This window comes from Mirounga angustirostris, unplaced genomic scaffold (genome assembly GCF_029215605.1).
Source record: "Mirounga angustirostris isolate CCGP_5_RB_7025 unplaced genomic scaffold, mMirAng1.0.hap1 SCAF_7, whole genome shotgun sequence".
NCBI lineage: Eukaryota > Metazoa > Chordata > Mammalia > Carnivora > Phocidae > Mirounga > Mirounga angustirostris.
In genome coordinates this window covers 84407742-84433258 of record NW_026991715.1, presented here as the reverse complement: position 1 = coordinate 84433258, position 25517 = coordinate 84407742, and the positions used below count along the sequence as shown (strand labels likewise).

General features: G+C 43.5%; 1 protein-coding gene across 4 annotated transcripts in view; it reads left to right on the top strand.

The window, feature by feature from the left end:
• The first annotated feature begins 21521 nt into the window (after positions 1–21521).
• Positions 21522–25517, top strand: part of EFNA5 (ephrin A5) — a 277026-nt gene continuing 273030 nt past the window's right edge. For 2 of the 4 annotated variants that reach the window (XR_010413177.1, XM_045899641.3), the window contains exon 1: positions 21523–23533. Coding sequence is in view for 2 of the 4 variants with exons in the window: in XM_045899641.3 (XP_045755597.1) it covers positions 23409–23533 (125 nt within the window). In the remaining 2 variants the exon portion in view is untranslated. Of the gene's footprint in view, positions 23534–25517 lie in introns of all 4 variants that reach the window. The other 2 variants (XM_045899649.3, XM_064596452.1) reach the window with 2 other exon arrangements.

The window sequence follows — 25517 nt, the reverse complement described above, 5'->3', positions numbered from 1 at the left end:
AAGGTGAAGAGAATGTCACTGAGCAAACATATTTACTCTATATTTTAGCACAATGACTTGTTTGCTGTTACATAGATAAAGTTCAAGAAAAAGCTCTCTGATTCATCATTATAGTTTCTCTAGCCAATATTATATGCTGTTAATTAGAAACAAATTTGGCCTATCATGTGAAATGCGTTATAAACCATTCTGAGTGAATTTTACTTTAAAAGTGATTTTGTGAGAAGAAAACATAAAAGCATATGAAATTGCTGAGATGAAGAAAATGCATAAATATAATGCAATTTGAGGCCCACTATTCACAAAGCTCAAAGAATATTTTCGATGAGTTTGAATGACAGCACTCTGTGGCCAGGCGTGGACAAGGAAGAAAGCCTTGTCCTCCCTCTACTTCATCTTGAACAATCATCTTCTAGCAGTGAGTAAGCAGGGCATGGATCAATTTCCAAAAGGCCTAGTTAAAAAAAAAAAAAAGACACAAAGAATTTTAACACTGTTGGGCTTTTTATTATAAAATTTACAAGACAGGGGTGCCTGAGTGGCTCAGTCGATAAGCGGCTGCCTTTGGCTCGGGTCATGATCTCAGGGTCCTGGGATCGAGCCCCACATTGGGCTCTCTGCTCAGCAGGAAGCCTGCTTTTCCCTCTCACACTCCCCCTGCTTGTGTTCTCTCTCTCGCTGTGTCTCTCCCTGTCAAATAAATAAATAAAATCTTTAAAAAATAATAAATAAAAATAAATAAAAATAAAATTTACAAGACAGACTTTTAACATTTAATAAACTTTATTTTTTAGAGCAGTTTAAGTTCTATAGGAAAAGTGAGCAGAAATTTCCCATATACCCCCTCTACCCACACACCTCTACGCACCCTCCCCAGATCCCCCTATTGTTAACATCTTGCATTAGTGTAATACATATTTTACAATTGATGAGTCAATATTGATACATTATTGTTAAGTCAAGTCTATAGCTGACATTAATGTTCATTCTTTGTATTGTACCTTCGACAGGTTTTGGCAAAAGGACATGTATCCACCATTACATTATCGAAACAGATTTTATGCTAACAAAATATAAAAAGAAGGCTAGAAGAAACCATTTTGAAATATTTAACTGGTGAAACAAGTTAAATAAACTCAAACTCAACCAAAAACTTAGTGAACTTATTCTTTATCGTTCCTACCAGACAGAAAAGCAATATAGTAAAAATTAAGTAGTCTTTTCTTTGAAAATTGTAGTTATTTTGATAAACAGTGCTGTCAAAACAGCAAACATGAACACCACATACTCTAGCTCATTCTCTTTCGTGTACTGTTCTCAAGATTTGGTGTGAATACTTCATAGTTAAAGTATGTCTTCCCTTGAGGATCACATAGCCATTTAATTTCTGTTCTGGCATTTGGCCTATTGTGTTTATAAGGTTCTATTGATAAATGGAATTGATGATTTCTTCCATAACCACAGAAAAATTGAAAGTTACTGATTTCAAACTGTTATTATAACCTTTCTTGTTTTTCTGGAAAAATGTTTTCTTTCCAAAATGGAAAGAAAAAAAAAATTAAATGTCTAACTGTTCAATATCAACTCATCTTTCAATATATTGAAATTTCACTTCAGATTTGGCCAGAGGAAGGCTGGAGTTTCCCATCTTTAGTTTGGAATCTACCAGATGTTGCTGCCTGGCCTGATAGATCTCTATTAGGATCCTGCTTCTTGACGCATCATTGTCAAGGAAAAGAGTGGATTTCACATGTAGGGCCAACACTGTCTGCCCTCCATGGCAACTCTCTTGTCAGTGTAGATTCACTGCTTTTGCCTCAAAGACTTCCCTCCCCAGCCCCCACAGTCCCTGAGAACTTAAATGAAGTCAGCAGTGATGCTTTTTCCAACATCTTTCCCCTCGTGTGAAGTACCATTTTAATACTTTTTGGAAGAATCAAAATCCAAGTTGTGATATATAGAATTTCCTCTGAAGCAATGGTTCTCAACGAGGGACAAGTTTGGCCCCCAGGAGATATTTGACAATGTCTGGAGATACTTTTCTGTTGTTTCAACAGCAGTTGAGAGGGTACGGCTGGCCTCTAGTAGACAGAGGCCAGGGATGCTGCTAAGCAGCCTGCAGTACACAGGACAGCCCTCCCCTCAGAAGATTAACCGACACTAAAAGTCAATAGTACTGAGGTTGAGAAATCATGCTCTAAAGATTTAGTATTCAGCCATTTTTGCCATTTTTGCATTTCAAAATATTGCATTTGTTGAAATATTAAAGCATTGTGTCTTGATTTTTTTAAAGTTAATGCCCAATAATAGTGGAAAGTAATGTGTTTTTTTATTACCTTGCTCAAGAATAAAGCTACCATGTTTGTAAAGTAGAAAACCTTGGTTGTCACTCAAAATGTAAACTGTCATAAGGGATAAGAGATTAACTGATTCCACTGGCAACTTTTATAATGTCATTATTTTCCCCTCTAACTACCTCCTTAATATCTTTGCTGACGAAGATGTTTTAAAACGAAAGACAATTAGAGGCTTTTTGTTTATGAAAAATGAAGTGTTCAGGCTCAAAAGCATGCACAGTGGACCTCTTACAGAATGTTTAAAATCTCCTTTCATTAAAAGATGTTCTTAAGTGGCCATTTGTCACTTAATAGGAATTCCTGTTGTTTCTACTGTTGTTTTTATGTATAAATACCAGCATCGATAGATTTCCAGGATATCCTCTACAATTTCACACCCCTTGATTTCACGTTGGCTTGATTTTGGCTTGATGATTTTTCCATCTTAAAATCACATTCTGCAAAAGTTTACCTGAGAATGAATGCACTAGAAAAGCCATTGTAAACCAGCAGCCAGAGAACCACATCCTAGGCACAGATGCATTTTGTTTAACCAGGAGAGAACTTAAATTTTTAAAAATTATTTGCCAACATTTTTTTTTAAGATTTTATTTATTTATTTGACAGAGAGAGACACAGCGAAAGAGGGAACACCAGCAGGGAGAGTGGGAGAGGGAGAAGCAGGCTTCCTCTCGGAGGAGCAGGGAGCCCAATGCGGGGCTCGATCCCAGGACCCTGAGATCATGACCAGAGCAGAAGGCAGATGCTTAATGACTGAGCCACCCAGGTGCCCCTATTTGCCAATATTTAAAAAATTAGTAGCTTGCTCACAAGAATCCAGATGTCTCTTTTTTTTTTCTTGAAAAATGGAGAGATCTAGCCCTTGGGACCAGTATTCCCCCATGGTAGCAGTTCACTTCAAGAGAAGAGCTGCTGGACACTTTTGCCAGGCGCAGGTGCACACCATCCTACCTATTCATGCCCAGCCTGCTTCACTCAGTCACCCTGCCAGGCTGCCCTCAGCGACCTTTGGATCTGCCACCCCAGCTCCCTTACAACTAAGTTCTGCAAGTGCAAATGTTTGGTAGAACCCAATCTTTGGCTTTTAACCCAATGTAGCAACTCATATGTGAAGAAAGACGGAGAGCTGAGACAGTTTTTAGGAGGTTGCTAGGAAAGGTGATGAGGAGAATGGGAAACTTGAACTGTGACTGAATGCACGGGGAGGGAGCAGTCATGAAAAGAACTGTACTTGAAAGTGAAAACAGATTCGCTTCCTCGGATCAGCCCTGCACAGAAATCTTCTGAACTTTGGTGAGGAGAAGACAGGTCAGGTAGTAAACATGAAGAAAAATCAAGGACATTTATGGCCACATCAGAAGCTCTCTGTGTATCATCTTTGCTCCAAATGGTAGCTTCTAGTCCTGGCCTGCGTTCTTGAGGAGTCACCAGAATTAGAAATGGAATCCGGGAAGAGCTCCAGGAGTCAGTCCAAGGAGGGAGGATGATAACGTGTTGGAATTATGATACAAGGCAAAGGTAGAGGGCAAAGCAAAGCCGGTACCAAAACACGAGGAGTGTCAGATACAGCATTAGGATCCACGGTATAGAGAGTCAAGCCAGAAGAAAGGTCAGGACAGGGAAGATGTAGATAGCAGTTTCTGGCCTCTGTGTTCCCCTGTGCAAAGTCTGTCATTTGGATGAATCTAGAAGACCTGTGGGGCTCCACGTTCTTCTGTCTGTAGTAGTCTGAGGTCCACGCCTTAGTGAGTCTCCATTTCTTTATGAATGTGGTGTTCGATAGACCTTTTTTCTAGTCATCCAAGGTCTGGAGAAAAGCAAGGGGTGGTCTGACCACACAGAACTTTAGGTTACTTCCCCCTCTCCCTGCCCCCCAAAGAGGACAAACAAGATAAAATCTTGAAGCTGCAGCCTCCAGCTGTGGTCTACAAATGTGAAGGCAAAGGGAAAAAATTCTTGGGGATATGGGGGTAGGGGGTGGGGTGGGAGAATGAGGAAATGGACTGTTTGGAAGGTGTTTAAGCCTTATCTGATGCAAGCGAAAGAAGAAGGGACTAGAAAGAAAGACGTCTGAGAAGGAAGAGAGTAAAAGAATATTAAAATTGTTGCTGGAAGGAATCTCAGAAAATACTACCCCAGGCTAGGTTGGGCTTTCCCTGTTCAATATGTGTAGAGGGACCATATAATTCACCCTCCAAATCTGTACTCTTCCAAGAGTGAAAGAGGAAACTCAGTAATTTTTCCAAGACCCCAGCAGGACCTGAGACTGGCTAGCAAATGTGCGTCCTGTCTCAATAGTTAAAGACAAAGTAAGGAACCTCCCTTGAGCTTCAGGGCCCCAGGCTACTGACTACATCCTAGAGGCCTGAAAGCCTCAGACTGAACCTATTGTGTTATGATGTGGAAAGCAGAGACTCCAGCTCAGTTAGGATGAAAGAGAGAGTGCTTCTCATTTCCCGCTAAGCCTCGCAATCATCCAGGGACTTTAAAAAATTACAGATGCCCAGAAATTCACTTTTAATTATTCTGGATTGGGCCTAAACAAGGGTTTTTTGTTTTGTTTTTTTTTTAATTTTTAAAGCTGCCTGGTGATTCTAATGTGCAACCTAACCAGAAGGCAACAGTTTCTCCCAGGCTTCTAGGGGACCGTAGCTTGCTCTTGCCTCTCCCCAGTGTTAGCCTATGCTGACAAGGTGGTGAGCGCCCTGCAACTAGGGAGTTTCCTCCCTGCTTCCCCACCCCCACCCACCTGCCCAATTCTGGGGCGGGAGGAGGTAGCGGCTGACGTACAGTGAGCTTGTGTATTTAAGCTGAGAATGTGTATTTCTTGCCAAGAACAATTGAATATTAAAAAATGAAACAGAACACAACCTGAACAAAACCCCTTAACCAGGCGGATGACGGCTCTTGGCATCACACTACTGAAGGCTGAAAAAGTCGTGTTTGGGCTCGTGTTTTATCACTACCTAGAGCCACACAGACACATTTATTAAATTGGTGGCAATACCTATGTAGTGTTTGGAGACGGCAACATCGAGTCTACCCTCAGACCACAAAGATTTCTCATTTAACCCATATTTCTGGAGCAAATGTTGGGTTAGGGTGCTAGAGACTGCAGCTGCGCTCCAGAGGAACTCACAGAAGTCACTGTCAAGACAGTTACTGAAGTAACACATGGGACCCAGAGGGAGCCAGGCTGCTTTGAGCTGTTAAAAGGTAAACTGAGACACATTAAAAAAAAAATTTTTTTTTAAGAGTTTGAGCAGAAATCGATAAGAGAGAGGCAGGGCCAAGCCAGAAGTGGTTAGGAGCACTCTGTGGCAGGAGCTTGGGGAAGGACTTCTGTAAAGAAATTGCAGAAGCAAAGAAAGGAAATTCTTTGATTGTCTATGGCTTAAAGCCTGGTTGACTGTTCTTGATTGGTTGTCCTTAGCGTTTTGATTTCCCAACTGGGAGGCATTTACAGGCTTAGGTTTGGGTTGCTTCAGTAGGCCGCTGGGGCTTTAGAACCAGATCCATCTAACGGCCTCCTTGTTGAATTAACTTACCAGAACTGCTCTCACCAACGTGTCCGTGGTGACACAGTCAGGAGAAACACCAGCCGGACAGGCAAGAATTAATGAAAAGCATTTTAAATCCTCATTTCAGCCTCTCTGAAAATCACCGAGGGATTATATAACCCTCAGCCAGGCTTCAGTCCGCCTTCCTCTCTCTTCGCTCTAAGAATCTCTGTACCGCATCCTTCATCAATAGTCCAGGATTTCAATTTCATCTCACATCTCAATACCTAGCACGGTTCACCAAGGTAACCATTCTCTATTTCCTTTCTCTCTCTCCACTCCCCCAAACTCAGCTTCCCAACTCCCTCTTGGAAGCCTTTTCTTCTCTCTCCTCCTCCTTTCTGGGACCCGTTTCTGGGCCTGGGGCTCCATTTTCTTTAAGATGTAAATCCTGCAGCTCAGCTCAGATTCTAATCAGCACGACAAAAGGCCAGGCCTGAAGCTGTCTGAGCAGCAAGACTCCTTCCTCTTAGAGCCTGGGGGTGGGAGAGCTGGGGAAATGCTGTGATGGCTCAAAAATGAACTTATTTGCGCTGCATCTTGGTATGCAAACGTATTTGTATATATGCATATATACAAGCATAATTACAGGAGGGTCATAGATAGGTGTCATGAAATACTGTGGAAGGATTCGGGAATCATTTTGTGTGAGAATGATATGTATGATATAGAAATACATGCCAGTGGAATGTTTTGAAATTAATTTTTGTTACTGACACATTCACAGTATCTTAAAAATGAAATTTTCACCGAAGGAACTAAAAATGCCTTTCAATATCCCACTACTGTTAATTTTCACAATAACAAAACAGAAATGATTGTTTCTTATTCTAATAAGGGTCAGATGTGGGGAGGTATATACACATTCTTTGAAACATAATGTCTTATAGTTCCATAAGAATAACATAAATAAAAAATATAAAAGTTTGCAAAATTTTTCTTGTTACTAATTCGTATTAGGCTGCGTACTAATTACACTGGATTGTTTTGTCACTGTAACTCTAGCATCTAGTATGTGGCAATCATTGAACTTATAAATAATACAAGCTAGCATTTACTGAGCATTTGCTAAGTGCCAGGCACTGTGCTATAAATATAGAAACCCAGTTTCTTAGATTTTCTGCCTTTGGTGTTATGCATAGAAAGGACTTTTCCACTATAATATCTTTTAAGGCTTATATCTTAAAAAAATTTTTTTTATTTATTTGAGAGAGAGAGAGCACGAGCAGATGCAGGTTTTAGGGAGAGGGAGAGAGAATCTCCAGCAGACTCCCAGCTGAGTGCAGAGTCTTGTCACAGGGCTCCATCTCAGGACCCTGAGGTCAAGACCTGAACCGAAATCAACAGTCGGATGCTCAACTGACTGAGCCATCCAGGCACCCCTAAGGCTTATATCTTCTAGTTCTTGAAGATTCTTTTTTTTCCTTCCTTCCTCTCTCTGTCCCTCCCCCCCACCTCCCCTTCTTCTATTTCTCCCTTTCGTTCTTCCTTCCTTTCCTGTTGTAAATATTTAGACCAGTGCTGCCCAATATAAACATAATGCTTTCCACAAATGTGAGCAACAAAAATTTAATTTTCCTAGTAGCTACATTAAAAAAGTAAAGAGAGGGGCGCCTGGGTGGCTCAGTTGGTTAAGCGACTGCCTTCAGCTCAGGTCATGATCCTGGAGTCCCGGGATCGAGTCCCACATCGGGCTCCCTGCTCAGCAGGGAGTCTGCTTCTCCCTCTGGCCCTCTTCCCTCTCGTGCTCTCTGTCTCTCATTCTCTCTTTCTCAAATAAATAAATAAAATCTTTAAAATAAAATAAAAAAAATAAAAATAAAAAAGTAAAGAGAAACAGATGAAATTCATTTTAATAATATATTTTATATAACCCATTATATACAAAATATCATTTCAATGGGTAATCGATATGAAAAAATTTTAATGAGATATTTTGCAGTCTTTTCTTTCTACTGAGTTTTCAGGATCTGGAGTATATTTCACATATTATTATATCTCAACCTAAAATAGGACATTTTAAGTGCTCAATAGTCACATGTGGCTAATGGTTATTGTATTGGACAACACAGTCTTAGATCATCAAAGCTGGAGATAGAAATTACTAACCAGTCACTCCCAGCCATTTTCTGAATAACCCATCTTTTCCCTACTTACATCCAAAATGACTTTCATTTACATACTGATATCTTTTATGTAGGCAGAGCACTCAATACACATTGTAGAATGAGTGAATGATAGGATGACATTATGATTTATTTTAGAAGGATAAGATATTAAGGAACTTCATTGAGGGGGAGGACTTAGCATTAATAACACCTACAGAGCTGAACACGTGTTGAGTCCCTGACATTAGATCAGTTACTTGATACACATTATCTCGTGTACTGCTCACCGCGTATTTTATTGAGATTGTAGTGATCAGACTCACTTTCACAAAGAAATTGAAGCTTAGCCATGTTTAGTAACTCGCTCAAGGTTACAATCATAGTGAATTGCAGAGCCAGATTTGTAACTATGTTTGTCTGAGTCCAGACTGAAGCCTTCACCATCCCATACTGCTTTTGTAAGATAAAACCATCAGGCTAAAGAAATAGCAGAGTCTGTGTTTATTCTATCAAGTTAGAAAAAAGACCATCACTTATGGTAGTTGTTGACATTTTCTCTCTGATTTCACTAGACAGAATAGTTTAGTTGAGAGTAGCAAATATTCTTTTATTTTTGCAAGGTTTTAATTTGTTTCCAGAACATTTATTGGAAAGGCATTTAGAAAATTATTTTAAAGATTGCGGGAGAGAGAGAGTACATAATTTACATTTTGTGGTTTGAAACCTTGAGTGATTAAATAGTCACACAAAGATATCAGTAGTAGAACCAAGACGTTAACATCATTACATTCCTCTTCTGAACCTCCTCTAACCACCAAAAAAAGGCCTCTTTAGATTGAGGTTACAAATTAGGATGCTAAATTAAGTAAGAGTCTTCCTTACTTATTCTGTAAGGTAAGCTGCTTGTTGAAAGTCAGAAAATAATGCATTCCTGTGCATATGTAATTGTACAGATAATTGCCTCTATCATTTAAAAATATCATTTGCCAAAATGGTGTCTATGATTAATCATGTACATTTATCATTGAGTCGACTGGGGTACATTATAAAATCCTTTCTCTAAACTCATGCATCTTTCCTCCCTTCTTGTTTTTTTCAGTGTAAGTTATTTAGTAGTTCAGAATTTTTTATTACTCCTTGAGCCATAATTCACCTGTGCAGGAACCAGCAACGAACTTGCCCTTGGGCTGCAGAGGGCTTGTTTTTTGACTTGTGACATCAAGGAATAAGGATGATGTTTAAAATCTCCCTTCTTGTTTCGTGGATGCTTCTAAAACTAAAATCCTTGGAGAAGGATCATTTATCGATATTAAATATGTCTGTAACCATTTCCTCAGCCCAAAACTGTACAGTGTTGGACTTCAAAGTCAGATGGTACTAAGGAAAGAAAAAAATACTTAAAAATAAGAAAGTAAATAGTAATCCTGAAATCCTGACATGTAGAACTTACCTAATGTAAATACAGTGTGCTTAATGATAATAGCAACTGTCCGAGAACATCTTTGACATGAGGCCTTCTGACGGTCTGTTTCTGCTCCACCCTGGATTCTCAGAAAAACGTCCAGACTGATGCTGTTGTATTTTTATTTGTTGAAGTTTAGCAATCCTATTTTCCTGAGTAGGAAAGATGGTTGCTGTCAGCCCCGAACCTGTACCCACAGAATTCAAAATCCCCAAAGAAGCCTTCTCAATCCCAGCTCCATTTATAAATCTAGCAAGAACCCCGATTGCTTGGGGCGCCTGGGTGGCTCAGTCGATAAGCAGCTGCCTTCCGCTCAGGTCATGATCCCAGAGTCCTGGGATCTAGCCCCGCATTGGGCTCCCTGCTCAGCGGGAAGCCTGCTTCTCCCTCTCCCACGCCCCCCTGCTTGTGTTCCCTCTCTCTCTGTGTCTCTGTCAAATAAATAAAATCTTTAAAAAAAAAACAAAACCCCGATTGCTTGATTGACCCCATAATGGTGATGGGGGAGTCATGTTGGGGCGGCATGCTATCTGCTTCATGGCAGTGGATAGCATCACCAGGATCAGAAGGATGAGAAAGGAGAGGTTCTCCAAAGAAAGAATTTTAGGCAAACAGGAGGTATTCATCTGCTCTAGGACCCAACACTTTTATTGCTTTCTTGTCACTTGAAAAGACTGTATTTTAAGCTCTATGAGGGTGGGGACCAGCTCTGTCTTGCTAACCACTATATCCTCAAGGCATACTCATTATTAGATGCTTAATAAATTTATGAATGAATGAATGTCAAGCTACATAGGAGGCAAATTATTTAGTTTGTTTGGCAGCCTGAGAACAAAAGAGGGCACGATGTGGGTTAAATGGTGGTGTGCTGAGACAGCTGGGGGACCATTTATAATTTGGATTTACCTGTCAAACCCTACCCCCACCACAGCTTGGGGAATAGAACTGAGAATGCGTCTCAGTTTATGTCACTTTCTTTGTACATCTTTGACTGGCTCCCTTTGAGGTTGGCACTTCCCTTCTTTAGAAATGGAGATATATTTTTTCGATGGCAATTTATTGGGTGCAGCTTCTCTGCTTAAAACTTCCAAGGGAAATCTTTCATTTCCAAATCTATGAGAGGCACTTGATTTCCTCCCTCTTATACCCACTGCCTTTGTATAACTCTGAAATCGGGTTCCTCATAGAAACCACATGGGAAAACACAGTATTTTCATTCATTCATTCCATTCATATTAACAGAGAGTCTACTATACGCTGTGCACAATGCTAAGCTTTGGAGAGGTGAACCTGAGCAATTGGACTAGAAGAGGAAGCAGACAAAATGCCACACAAATACTCAATTTAAATCAGGAGACAGGTAGTATGAAGAAAAGGAGCCATGTGGTTATTTAGAAGAATCCTCCTCTATTCTATGTGATCCGAAGAGATTTCCCCAAGGAAGTGACATCTGAGCTGAGATTTGAAGGATGAATACAAGTTAAACAGGTGGGAGCCTAAATGTTTCAGGCAAAGGGGATAGCATAAGCAAAGACCCAGAGATAGGGAAACGCGTGGGAGAAGGTCAGAGTGGCTGGAGTTAGTGAGTGTGGGGAGGATTCTATGAGATGAGGTCAGAGAGGAAGGTAGGGATCAGCTTATGCAGGGCTTTATAGCCATGTTGAGAATTTTATCTTTACTCTGCAAGGCATGTGAAGCCTTTAAGTGGTGAAGGATGACGTCTGTTTTCCCTCTGGAATAGATCACTCCAGCGGCAGAATGAAGCAGATATTGGACAAGGGTAAAAATGGATGTCTGAGACCAGTTAGGAGCCAACTTGGTATAGAAATGAGAAATTAGGGGCACCTGGGTGGCTCAATCGTTAGGTGTCTGCCTTCGGCTCAGGTCATGATCTCAGGGTCCTGGGATGGAGCCCCGCATCGGGCTCCCTGATCAGTGCGGACCCTGCCTCTCCTCCCAATCTCCCAGCTTGTGTTCCTTCTCTTGCTGTGTCTCTCTCTGTCAAATAAATAAACAAAATCTTTTTAAAATTTAAAAAAAATGAGAAATTAGGAAACTGATTTTTGCATTTCTTAACGTAATACTGAGTCCTTTGTTTTATCAAGTCTGTCAGCTAGAAGTTCTCATCTGAGAACAGATGAAGGACTTTATCCTGACCTTGTCATGCTAGAGAGCACACCAAGAAAGGGCTGTCCGGGTGTGTTGAATGATCAGATGCACTTTTGGGGCTTGCTGTTTTGGAGGTATCAGAGTACAGTCATGTAGAAAAATAAACGAAAAGGCTGGGAATGTGGGTCTGATGATGGAAAAAAATAGATGCTAAAGCGGAAGGCTTGGGAGACTTCCACAAAGAGACTCTACTTGGAGCTGGGAGTATGAATGACTGTTCAAGATTATGTTAGGGAAGAAGGAAGAGATTGCTAAGGAAAATACCTATATTTAGGGATGGATATTCATTCCACAAATACTAAGTGTTCACTATGTACCTGGCCCTGGGCTGTGACTCAGAATTGACAGCCAGAAGAAGCTAGTTGAAGATGAAAAAAGAGGACTCTGAAAATGTGGAGTAACAAACAGCAAAGGATAAGAAAGGCTCAAGAAGGAAGGGTGGCCAATGGTTTAGTTCCTGTGGAGGACGGAAATACAATGAAGGCTGAAAAGACAGCTCTGGGCTAGTGGAGTAGTCTCCACCCCAGATGGCACGCATTATAAAGCTGGTCTAGTCACCAGACTTAGAGGGAGTGCACATTAGGGACCTTGACAAAACCCTCCTCCCATTTGGAACTTTAAATTACAGGAAGATAAGACTCGATATATAAAATTTCACTTTGTATCTCACTTCCTTGAAGTGCAACTATTCTATCTACAGAAAGAGAGCTGTGCTTCCCCTGTCCTGCCATGGCTGTCAGCCAAAAGCAGAGATGTCGTAATTTGAGGTTGACAGCAGGATGACCCTTACAGGGTCACTACGGCTTCTGTCCTGTGGCAGATCCTCCTGCTGAAATATGGAGGTGCCATGATGTTAAATCAATAGTCGTGAGTGATGTGGAGATTTGAGATGAAGCTAAACATAGCTTCCTTTGATTTTACCTTTTCATTTTTCCTGCTGGGCACCACATTCTTAGAAGAATGATTTACCTCTGGGTAAATCATCTGCTCAGATTTGCTATTCTAACCAAATGATACTATCCTAAGAGGATCAGAAGGGCCTGGATGTTAACTGTGTTCATTTAGGGTCCCATGTTAAGTTTCTGTGACAAAAAAAAAAAAAAAAAAAAATAGATTCCCCATGAAATTTATAAAGTAGTGGACACAAACATTTCTGTTAGAAATATTCAGGAAATTCTGATTGCCAATTACATATTTAACACTGGGTAACTCAGTAATGGAAATCAAAGTTGTAAAAGAATAACATGTATTTGGGCTGAATAATATTCAAAATTTTATTCCCAATAATTTAAGAAGACGTAGCTGTTATCTATTACTGTATAACCACCCCACAATTTATTGGCTTAAAACAAGAACCGCTGATTCAGAACATGATGCTGTGAGTTGGCAGTTTCAGCTGGGCTCAGCTGTACAGTTCTTCTAGCCTAGGCTGGGAATGTCTCACACATCTTCCAGCAGTTGCCAGGCAGCTAGATAGCTCTGCTTCTGGGGATTGGTAGGGACAATGTGGGTAGAGGAGCTCTAGGTATCTCATCAACCAGAAGGCTAGCTTTGGCTTGTCCGCCTGGCAACTAGGCCGGCTTCCCAGATAAAGAGTGGAAGATGGAGTGCCTCTCGAGGCATGCCTCAAAATTGGCGCAACATTGTCCTGCCACATTCCGTTAGCCAGAGCAAGCCACAGGGTCTGCTCAGGTTCAAGGAGTAGAAAAACCAACTCTATCTATTGATGGGAGGGGTGAACTACCAAGTTACACTGTAGCAGGGTGAGGACATTGGCCATTTTGCTATCTACCACAGATGATGCATCATTCTTATCTTATTTGTCTTACAGATAAGTAGGTAAAATGTATACTATTTAAATGATACCTTTGGAAGGAAAGGTCTTTTCATTTTTTGCTTTGAGGGCAGTATCAAACTAGAACCTCTCTCTCAAATCAACCAGTTAGGATGAGATTGTGTTAATTGAGTATCTTTGGCATCATTTTTGTTTAAGTGTAAGGAAAATCCTCATGTTTTTAGTGGCTGTTAGTGTAGGTCTGTGAGACACCACTAATCACAGACAAAGCAGAACTTCTTAATGGAAAGGAACACTACCTAGCCGTTGGCCTACTAGTCTTATATAAAGATTTCACAACTGCCATTGGGAAAAGGCATTTACTTGACAAATGGTGCTATTTCTGTTTTTGTCTGCCCAGTTTTAAATTTCTTCTTATTAAAATGGCAAATTCAGATCCCAGAATAATTTGAACAAATGAAATACATAAATGGAAGATACACACTTCACCACTTCACTTTGTAATATGTAGACATCTTATGGATGCAAGGACATTTCATGGAAAGAGAGTTTTAAAATTACTTTGTATGCGTAAAGAGAAAATAAAACTTTTTGATGTCTTGACTCAAACTGAATAGGATCTCACTTAATAGCCCATGTAGTACTTTAAGATGATTTATTATTGTGCTAATATTGTAATGTAATATTTATTAAGCATTGAAAGTGTGCAGAATACTAGATAGTCCACATAAAAATCCTGGTGGATTTCAGGGAAAAGGGCTAAGAAATGCATCTCCTAATCCACAGGAAAAGAGAGCAATTCAGAACCTAGCTGAACCAATGAATCCTACTTAATTTAGTATACAGCATATGTCCAAAAAAAAAAAAAAAAAAAGGTAGACTAATAGAAATGGAGAGTGAGCATCTCTGATTAGAAGGCTGTGATCTTAAGAGCACACTTTCCTCCCCAGACCTGATTTTCTTTTTTTTTTTTTGTAAAGATTTTATTTATTTATTTGAGAGAGAGAATGAGAGAGAGAGAGCACATGAGAGGGGGGAGGGTCGGAGGGAGAAGCAGACCCCCTGCTGAGCAAGGAGCCCGATATGGGACTCGATCCCGGGACTCCAGGATCATGACCTGAGCCGAAGGCAGTCGCTTAACCAACTGAGCCACCCAGGCGCCCAAGACCTGATTTTTAAAAGGGTTAATTCAGTAAAATATTTCTCATTTAACAGAAGTTTTGGCCAATAACCCTCTGCATTATCATCTGATGTTCTAAGATCATAAGTTACAGTGGTTTCAGAGACCAGCTTTATAACTATTATCCCAAACTACAAGATGAAATGCTTTTAAAAAATTATACCTTAACTGTAACTTTACAGCATCACAATAAAATTTACAATGTTGGCATAAGGTATGTGGAAGTCTCAGAATAGAGTTATAAATTTGCTGTAAGAGGACAATTTCCCCCCCAAATTAATAGCATATTTAAAAATATCATCTCTACTGTGGCCAAGATAAATGGGGGGGGTAACCCGAGACAATGATTTAGGTGACTACAAAGAAAAATGCACATTCCCAAATAGTAGGACCCAAATCCCTCCACTTTTATCTGAAAAAATGCACATAATTTGAGAAAAGATTTTCTTAGTTTGCCATAATTCTACACTTTGCTTAGCCAGTTTAGATCTGGGGGGAAAAGTAATGCCAAAGCTCAAAAGTGGCTTAGGAACAGCATTTCCTATTTCATGAAATCATGTTCACTGACTAAGGGTTTTATCTTTTACTTGTCTTTAAATAGAATTCTCCCAGAAGTTGGTGAAAGTCTTGGGTGTAAATTGATTGGGGGTGCCTGGATGGCTCAGTCGGTTAAGTGTCTGCCTTCAGTTCAGGTCATGATCCTGGGATCCTGGGATCAAGCCCCACATTGAGCTCCCTGCTCAACAGGGAGCTTGCTTCTCCCTCTCCCTCTGCCTGCCGCTCCCCCTGCTTGTGCTCTCTCTCTCTCTCTCTCAGATAAATAAATAAAATCTTTAAAAAAAAGAAAATTGATTGAAAAACAAGTTCTCTCTGTCTCTATATATGCTCATATCAATGCTATGCATGTATGTGTGTGTGTATATATATATATATAATATGGATAATTTTATATATATATAAAATGGCCTCAGTGAAGTAAAATATAGATATTTTAGCTTCTTTTGAGTCCCTAAGCAAGTAAAAGAATACAAAATGCATACTTATATGCATACAAATGCATACTTATATGCTTTTTGGATGATGGTAGATTAAGCTAATGGGATAAAAGTATCCTAATTATCAGTCTGAATATAGAAAAAAAAAGCACAAATTAACTTTATTTCTGAAAAGATTCCTTATATTCTTTTTATTTAAATAAAGTTATACTGGGGTGCCTGGGTGGCTCAGCTGGTTAAGCGTCTGCCTTCGGCTCAGGTCATGATCTCAGGGTCCTGGGATCGAGCCCTGTGTTGGGCTCCCTTCTCGGTGGGGAGTCTGCTTCTCCCTCTCTCTCTCCCTCCACTGGTGCTCTCTCTCTCAAATAAATAAAATCTTTACAAAAAATAAATAAAGTTATGCTATAGATGTCTATGACTGCCATTGTAATAAAACATAAGTACAAGCTTCTTTTGGTAATATGCATTCATCTCCATGTATAGTCTTTTTTTTTTTAAAAAAAAAGATTTATTTATTTGAGGGAGAGTGCGTGCGCACACACACATGAGCGTGGGAGTGAGGGTAGGGGCAGACAGAGAGAGAGAGAGAGAATCCTTAAGCAGATTCCCCGCTGAGCTCGGATCCTGACCCTAAGATCACAACCTGGGCTGAAATCAAGAGTTGGCTGCTTAACCGACTGAACCACCCAGGCACCCCCATCATGTATGTTCTTTTAAGGAAAGAATGTAGTGTTATTTAATAATTCTCAAAGAACATTTTAGGACCGTATACTTTATGCTAGTTGATGGATTAGATTTGTAAAATGCAGATACATTTTATTTGGTGATTTTTATTTAAAAATTTGAAGAGGGGAAACAGCAGTGAAAAATACATTCAGTTCAAGTAGTAAAGACAACATGAAACTTTCCTAGGGGAATAAAATCACAATTTCAGCGTTATAGTTAAAAACTGGTCACATAAGTCTATGGTCTATAGAATGAAGTTTAGATAATGAAAAGTGATATGGAAATTGGTTGAATCAACTAGTTCTTGTTGGCTTCTTTTTAAATTACCTGTAATCACATAGTCATCTGTAGTACATAGGAACGTAAAACATATTTTCATATATGTCTAATTATAGGGTTTAGTTGTTTATCAAAATGACCGCCCAAGCTTCTGTATGTTTAAAAAGTTTGCTCTGCAGATCTTATTTAAACTATGTTTTCAAACAGGCAAAACAATGACAGTTCATAAATAAAAAATTTAAAAAATGACTTTTTCAGAATATTGTGGCAACTTGTAAAACTCCTGCTTATCCGCACACTCCTACTTATCCACAGACTTTCTGAGAAGGGATGCTGTGAACCAAACTCCAGGAAGCACCCAGAAAGTAAAGAAAGAATGAGCAAAGTAGAAAATTCATGATGGAAGTTGAAGGTCACAAGACAGAAGGTAGAGACGTGACACTCTCTTTAGTAGACAGTTTTTTTTTTTTTGCTTTGTTTTGTTTTTTTTTCACTTTTAGGTTGTACACAGAAGAAACAGCTAGATCAGAAATAGAAAAGGAGCATTTCCTTAGGTCTCCAAGGAGAGAAATGCTAGCAAATAGTTATTTCTAAAAGATTCTGAGAAACCTATTGTACAAAGGGGTGAGGAGGTGCAAAGGCTTTATTAAATAAATAGTTTGGTGATAGAACCTGGGTTTCTTGGGGCTTTGGAATGAATTCTAAATTTTTAGGAAGATAAATAGCAGGATTAGATTAAATACCATTTTGTTAGTCATCTGTGAGAAAGTTTTGTGTCTAATTGTTATTTCTTTCATCTTTGTTCTTGAGTTTGTTTCCTATTTCTTCTGGGTATCAGTTCTAGTTTAACTACTGTATTAAACTACAGTCTGTGGACTGTGGGGTTTCATTCACCAGCTTGTTTCATTTCTTTATCTGGACACCTGACCCAACAGAACTCTACTTCAACCTGGAGACGACTAATGCAAAAATGAAGTTTAAACTAGTCCAAAAAAGATTAACCCATATTTGAAAGCAAGCTTTGCCCCTGCAACCCCATCTTGGAGATGGCATTCTCGTTCATGCCATATGAAAACTACTTTTAAAGCATCACTCATTTTAATAAAGAGGATCATAAAATTCAGTTCTCTAAAGTATCAACATTCTTGCCTTGACGGTTAATTGAAACATTTCAGACAAGTAAGTACAGAATTTACTTTTTTGCCTGAACTAGTGAAGTAATTACGGTAAAAATAAATTACCTGGATCAGTGATTCTTAGTTTTCTATGCTCCTTAGAATTCCCTGGGGAGCTTCTAAAAATTACAGATCCCAGGTCCTTTACCCTAACAAACTAAAACCGGAAGTGGGGTCCTGGCATTGTTCTTTTTAAAACAGCTCCCTATGTGGGGTGCCTGGGTGGCTCTGCCTTTGGTTCAGGTCATGATCCCTGGGTCCTGCTCAGCAGGGACTCTGCTTCTCCCTCTCCTTTTGCCCCTCCCCCCTCATGCTCGCTCTCTCTCTCTCTCAAATAAAAAATATTTTAAAAAATACATAAAAAATAAAAAAGCTCCCTAGGTGACTCTAATTTGTAGCCAAGATTAGAACATCAATCTAGATAGTTCAAAGCCAAAAAATAATGAACAAATAAGGAAACAAGTAAATCCATTCCAATTTGTATGTTGAGGCATAATGATTATTACTTGTCACTTGTTTTAAAACCACCAAAAAAAAAAAAAAAAAAAAAAAACCCCACCAGTGGGGGCTCCTGGGTGGCTCAGCTGGTTAGGCATCTGCCTTCGGCTCTGGTCGCAATCCCAGAGTTCTGGGATCGAGTCCCGCATCTGACTCCTTGCTCAGCGGGGAACCTGCTTCTCCTCTCCCTCTGCCTGCAGCTACCCCTGCTTGTGCTCTCTGTCAAATAAATAAATAAATAATAAAAAATCTTAAAAAAAAAATAAAACCACCAGGGCATTTGGTTGCCTGTATTTAAATTCAAACATTTGTAGATTGCAGTTAAGCCCTTCTACAGTCCATTCTTAACAGACTTTTCAGGTCTCAGCTCCCTACAACCCTGTTCAAGTCTTGTCAACTCAGAGCCTTCTAACACTCCCTACCCTTTTACTCTGTGTTTTTAGTTTGCTGTTTTCTTTCTCTCATACCTCAACCTCATTCTGTACTTGGCAGAATGCTATTTCCCCTTCAAAGACCAGCTTAAGAGTCATTGCCTCTGTGACATTGGAGTAATCATAATATAGTTATTTTATATAATGCTGATTTGTATAAATTCAAATCCCTTAAATATTTTCCTGAAGAGACAAAGTCACATTGTCTGGCGATAAGTGAACGGTTAATAATACCTCTTCAAAGTCCATCTAAGTATGTGTCTATCATATTGCTGCTTAGTTACCTAGGTATATCAATATCAATAATTATCTAGGTATATCATCCCAGAAGGAGGCATTTGATTTAGGTTTATGAACTATTTCACATAGACATTTGAGTTATGTTCTGAAATAGTTGCAAATTCCAATGTCTTATTCCAACTCCCTGAATCATTTTAAGGAAGACCATCATTATGATTTTTTTTTTCCTGCTTAAAATTGGACTATCCAGACTTTAAGCAAATTAGAGATATTGAAAATATTAGGACATCTATATTCTTTGATATGTTGAATTTTCACATTTGAAGTATGAGTTTCAAATAGGAACTAAGTGGATTTAATTTCTTTTTCCTTACTCCTTTGGCTTTGATGCCACAGGAAGCCAGCTTGCTAACTCCCTGATACCTGATATTTCCCTGACTGAAAGGACTTTCTGATGAGGATCAGCATTTTCCCCAAGACAGGAGTGTGAATTTTCTTCTTCCTAAAGATACACATGTCCCTTAAAAGAGCCCAGAATATTTCTTGCAAAACTTCCTCAGTCATTTGAGCACTTATTAGAGCTACTATCAGAAAGGCTGAGGGAAGAAATGCATCATTCCTGCAAAGGAAAAAACAAATGCACCCTAAAATAGGCCAAGAACTTGAACATCAGCAAGATTACAGGCCAGGGGGTAAAAGTAAATCAAGCTTTGAATAAAAATTTGGTTTCAAAAATAAATGCTTATCCTTTAGTTCCCTGGCTTAAGTTTTCCAACTTTCTCACTGCAGGAATTTTGTGAAATATACAAATGGTAGACAAGTATTTGTGTTAATATTCTGAATTTACATTTTTTTAAAATTAGGAATGTGGTTGGTTTGTTGCGGTGGTCTGTCATGAAGTCTGTAATTATACAGATTGCAATTTACACCTAGTCACAAATAGAGGAGTTACTCTCCTAGGACAATTTCAGGATCTCTTCAGGTAGGAAAATTTTCTGTAACTGAGGAACGACTCAACTTTTAGGCAAGAGCTCATTATGTCCAGGTAATTCCATGCCGATGTGAGCTCTTCCTTTTCCCTCAAGTCTTTATTGATCTTGACCCCAGGTTCTCCATCAGACTCAATCCTGACTGAGCTGCAGGCAATACCCCCGCTGGGTGCGGACTTCAGGCCCACCACTGGAGGGCGTCTGGACGCTTCCAAACAATTCCGAAGCTCCTGGAAAGTCTGATCTAGAAAACTAAAGCACAGGAGGGAGAACGTGATATTTGATTTTATTGGGCTAATAAGTAAAGGGGATAACAGGAAGGTTTGGGAGCAAAACTAAACCGATTTCTTTCGTGGGATCAGCCCTTCCCACCGGGGCAGCCAACTCCCTAGAGGGCAGGAGAGACTAATATGAAGGCCTGAGCCCTCTGAGCTCCGCAAGGGCAAGTCTCCGAGGGGTTGGTGCCCCACAGCGCCGAGCTCCTGGCTAGACTAGATTCCCGGGCGCTGGAGGACGGGGGACGCGTCCCAAGGCGCTCGGACCGCCTTGCTGTCAGGCGATCGTGCTTCCGAGGCCGCTGGGGACCAAGGCGCTGCAACCTGTTCTAGAAGTCCTAGAAGTCCGGGTACGCGAGGCCTTTTCAAATAATAAAGGAACTCCCGCCCCGACCTGCGATTCTTCCCGCACCGGGTTCGTTGAAAGCATCTATCCTTTGGGGAGTGGGCAGTAAACCAACCTCGGGGTAGAAATGTAAAAGGTGTAATGTATTTCTGATGGGCTCCCCTGCCGCATTCATTTCCTTCCTGCTGAAGGATCGCACTGAATTGTAATCACTTTACACTGATTTTCTCAATTTAAAAAAAATGTGTTTCAGAGCATCACTTTAAAAAAAAGTCTTGCTTCCTGCTCGTGAACCTTTAAGTCCCTGGTAGGAAGAGGCGAGTTGAAAGGCACATGAGAGATGCTCAGGTTTCCAAGATAACCCAGCTCCGGGCAATGCGCGTCGTGAACAGCGCAGATTTACAAGAACACGAATTCATTGAGGCTCCCTGCCAGCCTGTCTGCTGGGACTTCAAGTCACCTGCAGGGCCTGGGAGACAGATTTCGGCTTGCCGGCTACAGGATGGGAACCGGTTCCTGTGTAATTGAAAAACCGCACTCTCAGGTAAAAAGATGTCAAATCACTCCTCAGCCCAGACGGAATTCAGCATCCAAAGGGTTACGCGCGGCTGCTGGGTTCGGGCGGAGGAGAGGGCGCCTCGGCACTCCCAGTAATTCAATTAGTCAGGTTTCTGGAAGGTGGGGCCGAGGAGGGGGGTAGGAGGCGTGGGGAAGGGAGGAGATTAAGAAAACGCCTCTTTCTCGTGGAACAAACCAATCCTGTTGGAGTGAAGAGAGAGGAAAAAACCCCGACCTGTAAGCAAACAGCAGGCCGTTCACTGACTGGCTGCTCCAACCCTCCCCCCTCCCCCCCCCCCCACTTTCCAAGTAAACTGCATGGGGAGGAAAAAAAAAAAAGAAAAAAAAAAAAGCAGCCCACATGACCCGGGCCGCGGCGGCAGCGGCGCTGGCTGGGCGCGGGCGGGCGGCGCCTCCCCCTGCTAGGTCCGGAGCTCGCACCCGCGCTCGCGCAGCCCGCCTGCCCCGCGCCCTGCGCTACACGCCCGGGCACCGCCCCCTTCCACGGCCGCGCCGCCCACGTCCACGTTCACGCGCGCGGCCTTGCGCTCCGGTGCGGCGGCGGCGGCGGCTGCTGCTGGGTCGCCGTTGCTGTCGGCTTTACACGCAGGTCATTAACGAGGGGGCGTGCCCGAGGAGATTTTTTCCCATAAAGCATTTTTTCTCTCTTTTTTTTTCTCTTTTGCAAAACTGACTTTTACCTCTTTCCACTTCTCGCCAGTCATTTCAATCCCTCCTGGGCTGTTCGTGCTGCTGCTGCTGCACTCAAGTTTATTTTCCCGCCTGGTAGAGGTTTTAGGATTCGGTTGGTGCTTTTCACCTCTTGTTGCTGCTGTGCCCAAGGAGGGAAAGAGGAGCAGCTGCAGGAGGATCGGGAAGGTTTTCTGATGTAGTCATCGGGGAGGTGCCACTCGCTCCTGCGCTCGCTCTCTCTCTTTTTTTTTCTCTTTTCCCGTTTCAAACTGATTGATGCATCTCTACAAGTTGCCGGGCTTGGGGCAAGACCCGTCGGAGTCGCAGGGACACTTCTGAGCGCTCACCCGAGGCTCTTGGCACCGCGTCTGGGGGCTCAGTCTTGCTCCCGGAAGGCGATCGGAGACTGACATCAGCCCATCCAGGAGTTGCAGGGATTCATTTAAAAAGTGATTGTTTTCCCTCTCGCTCTCCAGCCTAACAGTTGGGTTGGCGTCGTCCTGCAGGTTTGGGCATCCCAGCTCCGCCTCGCTGGCTGGTTCGTAACCTCTGCTCTTCATTCACTCTGGTGCACCCACACCCGGCCAAGAAAAGCACGCGCGAGAAATCCCCGAGGCTCTGCCAGCGCCAGGGGTGTCGTCTCCCGCCGCCGCAGTCCGACTCCGCCGGGGGGACCTGCCGGAGGACACGGAGAGCCAAACTTTTCTTTGAGGTTTTCAAGGCAAGACCGCTCCTCGCCAGCTTAACTGCCGCTTAAGCAGTTCCAGGACGCCGGCGGGGCTGGGTTTGTGGCCCCGGATCCCCACCCTTTTCGGCGCGGCGCGGCGCAGCGCCCCGAATCCGCAGCACCTACGACTCCTCCGAGATTTCCAAGGGTCTCCTGGTTAAGGCACAGAGGAGGCGGGGGAAGGGGGTCCTTACCTCCGGGGCCACAGGCGCGAAGCCCTCCATCCACACGGAGCCCTCCTCCTGCAGTTTCTCACCCGCCGCCAAAGTAACTTGGAGCGAAGCGGGGCGCACTGCGAGGGCCCTGGGCGGCGGCGGAGCCGTGCGCAGCCCGCGGCGCCGACGCTGAGCCGGGCCCGGCGGGCCAGTGTATGTCTCCCCGCGGCTGCGGCGCGCAACTCCCGGTGACTGTGCAGCGTGCGCCGCCGCCTGCCCCAACCCGCGGTGCCGCCGCCCGGCCCGGTGCGCACCTCCTCCTCCCGGGGTGACCGGCCTGCCGCCGCCGCTCGAGACACAGCTTGGCACCCCTTCCCCCGCCCTCGCCGCCGCCACCACACACACGCATGCTTCTCTCCATCTTGTGATTCCTTTTTTCCTCCTGAACCCTCCAGTGGGGGTGCGAGTTCGTCTTTGCCCCCTCCCCGACCCCCCCCCCCCGTCTCCTCTTCTCGTTCTCCTTCCCCTCCCCAGCTTGGTGTGCGCCTCTTTCTTTTCTCGCCACTCTTCATTCTTATTTATTCATATTTATTTGGCTCCTGCTCTCTTTCTCCCCTTCCCTCCCTCCCTCCGGATCCCTGCTCTTTCCCCGGAGTGGCTTGTCGGGGGCTCCGCCGCTGGCCAGGCGTGATGTTGCACGTGGAGATGTTGACGCTGGTGTTTCTGGTGCTCTGGATGTGTGTGTTCAGCCAGGACCCAGGCTCCAAGGCCGTCGCCGACCGCTACGCCGTCTACTGGAACAGCAGCAACCCCAGGTAAGGCAATAGGGGGAGCGGAGAGCGGGGATACTCGGGCCTCGGCGCCCTAAGAAAGGAGCGGCGGTGGCGGCGGGGACCTGCGCGCACCAGCCGCGGGCGGCGCGCACCCTTGGAGCCTGTGTCGCCAGGGCGCTGATGGCTTTCGAGGCGCCCACGGGAAGCGTTCCCGTCGCGCCTCTCTTTGTTAAGCTGCCTCAAAGAGGCCAGGAGTCCTTGGGAGTCCCCGGGGCAGCCCAGACCCGCTGCCTCTGCGGAGCGCGGGGAGACTCGGAAAAGGCGGGAGCTGGGGAGTCGAGACTTCTCCGCTTCTTCACCGGGGCAAGCCGGCCAGCATCTCGATCCGGGCGTAGCGCTTGGGCACCGGGAGGTCCCGGTGCGCGCAGCCAAGAGTTCCCGCCTGGAGCGTGGGTGCGCAGGGACTGCAGGGAGAACCCGCCAAACATCCCCAAAGTTGTTTTTTTTTTTTTTTTTTTTTTTAATTTTTCTTCCCTTTTCTCGGTACGTTCAGGGAGCGCAAGGGCTGGGAGAAGCGAGGGGGGTGCTGGGAAGCGGAAGCTTTAGGCTTTTATTTTCTTCTAACTGGGAGGCAATCAACCGGCCCCTGGCCCAGTCTCGGCCCGGCGCGCCTGGCATTGGAGAGGATTCTCCCACCTCCTTACCCGCCGTGGGCTCAAGGTGCCAGAAAGTTTGATCTAATGCGGGGTTACGTCATGTGTGCGGAGCGAGCTGCTGGAGTTGGCCGAGCCGGGAGGTGGGAGCCCTGTAGTCCACGGCCTGGCGGTGTGAAGCCGGAGGAACACGCGCAATTACCTGGAACCGTTTTGTGGGCGTCCCCGAAGCCCTCCCGGTACGCGGAAGGCTAGAGATGGGCGCCTAGGGCCGCCCCAGCGCGCCTGCTGAACTCTGGCCACGCGCAGACGTCCCTTGTTCAGGGATTCTGGAAGTGGGGAGGAGTGAGCGTTGTCCAGTGTGCCGGGCGAGCCCCTCCGGATCCAGAGAAGCTCCGAGCCCTACTTTCTCCCCGGCCTGTGGGCAGCAGTCGGCCCCACTGGGCCCAGAATGCTCTGGCTCTCTGGGACCGAGGCCAGCTTCCAGGTGCGGGCTGGTTTCGGTGCCTGCCTAAGAGGGAAATCGCATCGATTATACCTGAAATCCCAGGTTTTTCTCTGGGCTGGAGTGGAAGTTGGGAGGAGAGACGCTGGAGGCCGAGGGGATGATAGTTTGTGGTGGCTGCGCGCCCAACGTGTATGGGAGAGAGGGGGCTGGCGGGCGCCTCCAGTTCTTCCTACCTCCGGGTGGCCGTGTCCACCGGCCTCCCTCCTTCTCCCTTAATTCAGGCTTGGGAGGGAGTCCCCGCTTGAAGTAGTGTCAGCTCAGATGAAGATGGGCAGATTTCCCCACAAGCGGTCGACCGATTGCCTAAAGGAGAGTAGCGCCCCCCCCCCCCCCACCTCCCCGCGCTACTCCGGGAGAGATAATCACACCCAGGTAGCCCAAATTCTAAATTGCACCGCCTAGCAGAAGTGGAGACATCCCTGAAAGTTTGGTTAAAAAAAAAAAAATGTCTTCTGGAGGTGGGTGGTGGGATGGGAAGCTATTTCTTCTTTGACATGCCACTTACCACTGTTAGGAAAAGAAAGGGAAGCCATCCCGCCAGAGGAGATGCCTTTTATTAAAGCTGACAAGACAAATAGAGCAAGCTTTCCAGTTGTGATGGTGTTAAAAGCAAGTCTCATTATGTTGGTTGGTTTTATTCCCCCCCTGGGCTTTATTAAACAGCATATACGAAATACAGGAATTTATATTTCTAAACTTTAGCGCCCTATTAAATAACAGTGAAATTGGTTAGTTGAATGTGGGACATTTTGTGCTTACTTGTCTTTTCCTTCCCACTCCAAACTTCACAGTGTGATCTTTTCCTCACAGTTTTATTTGGATACTTGGGTGTTCCAGTCATCCTAGGTTAAAACAGAAAGAATCA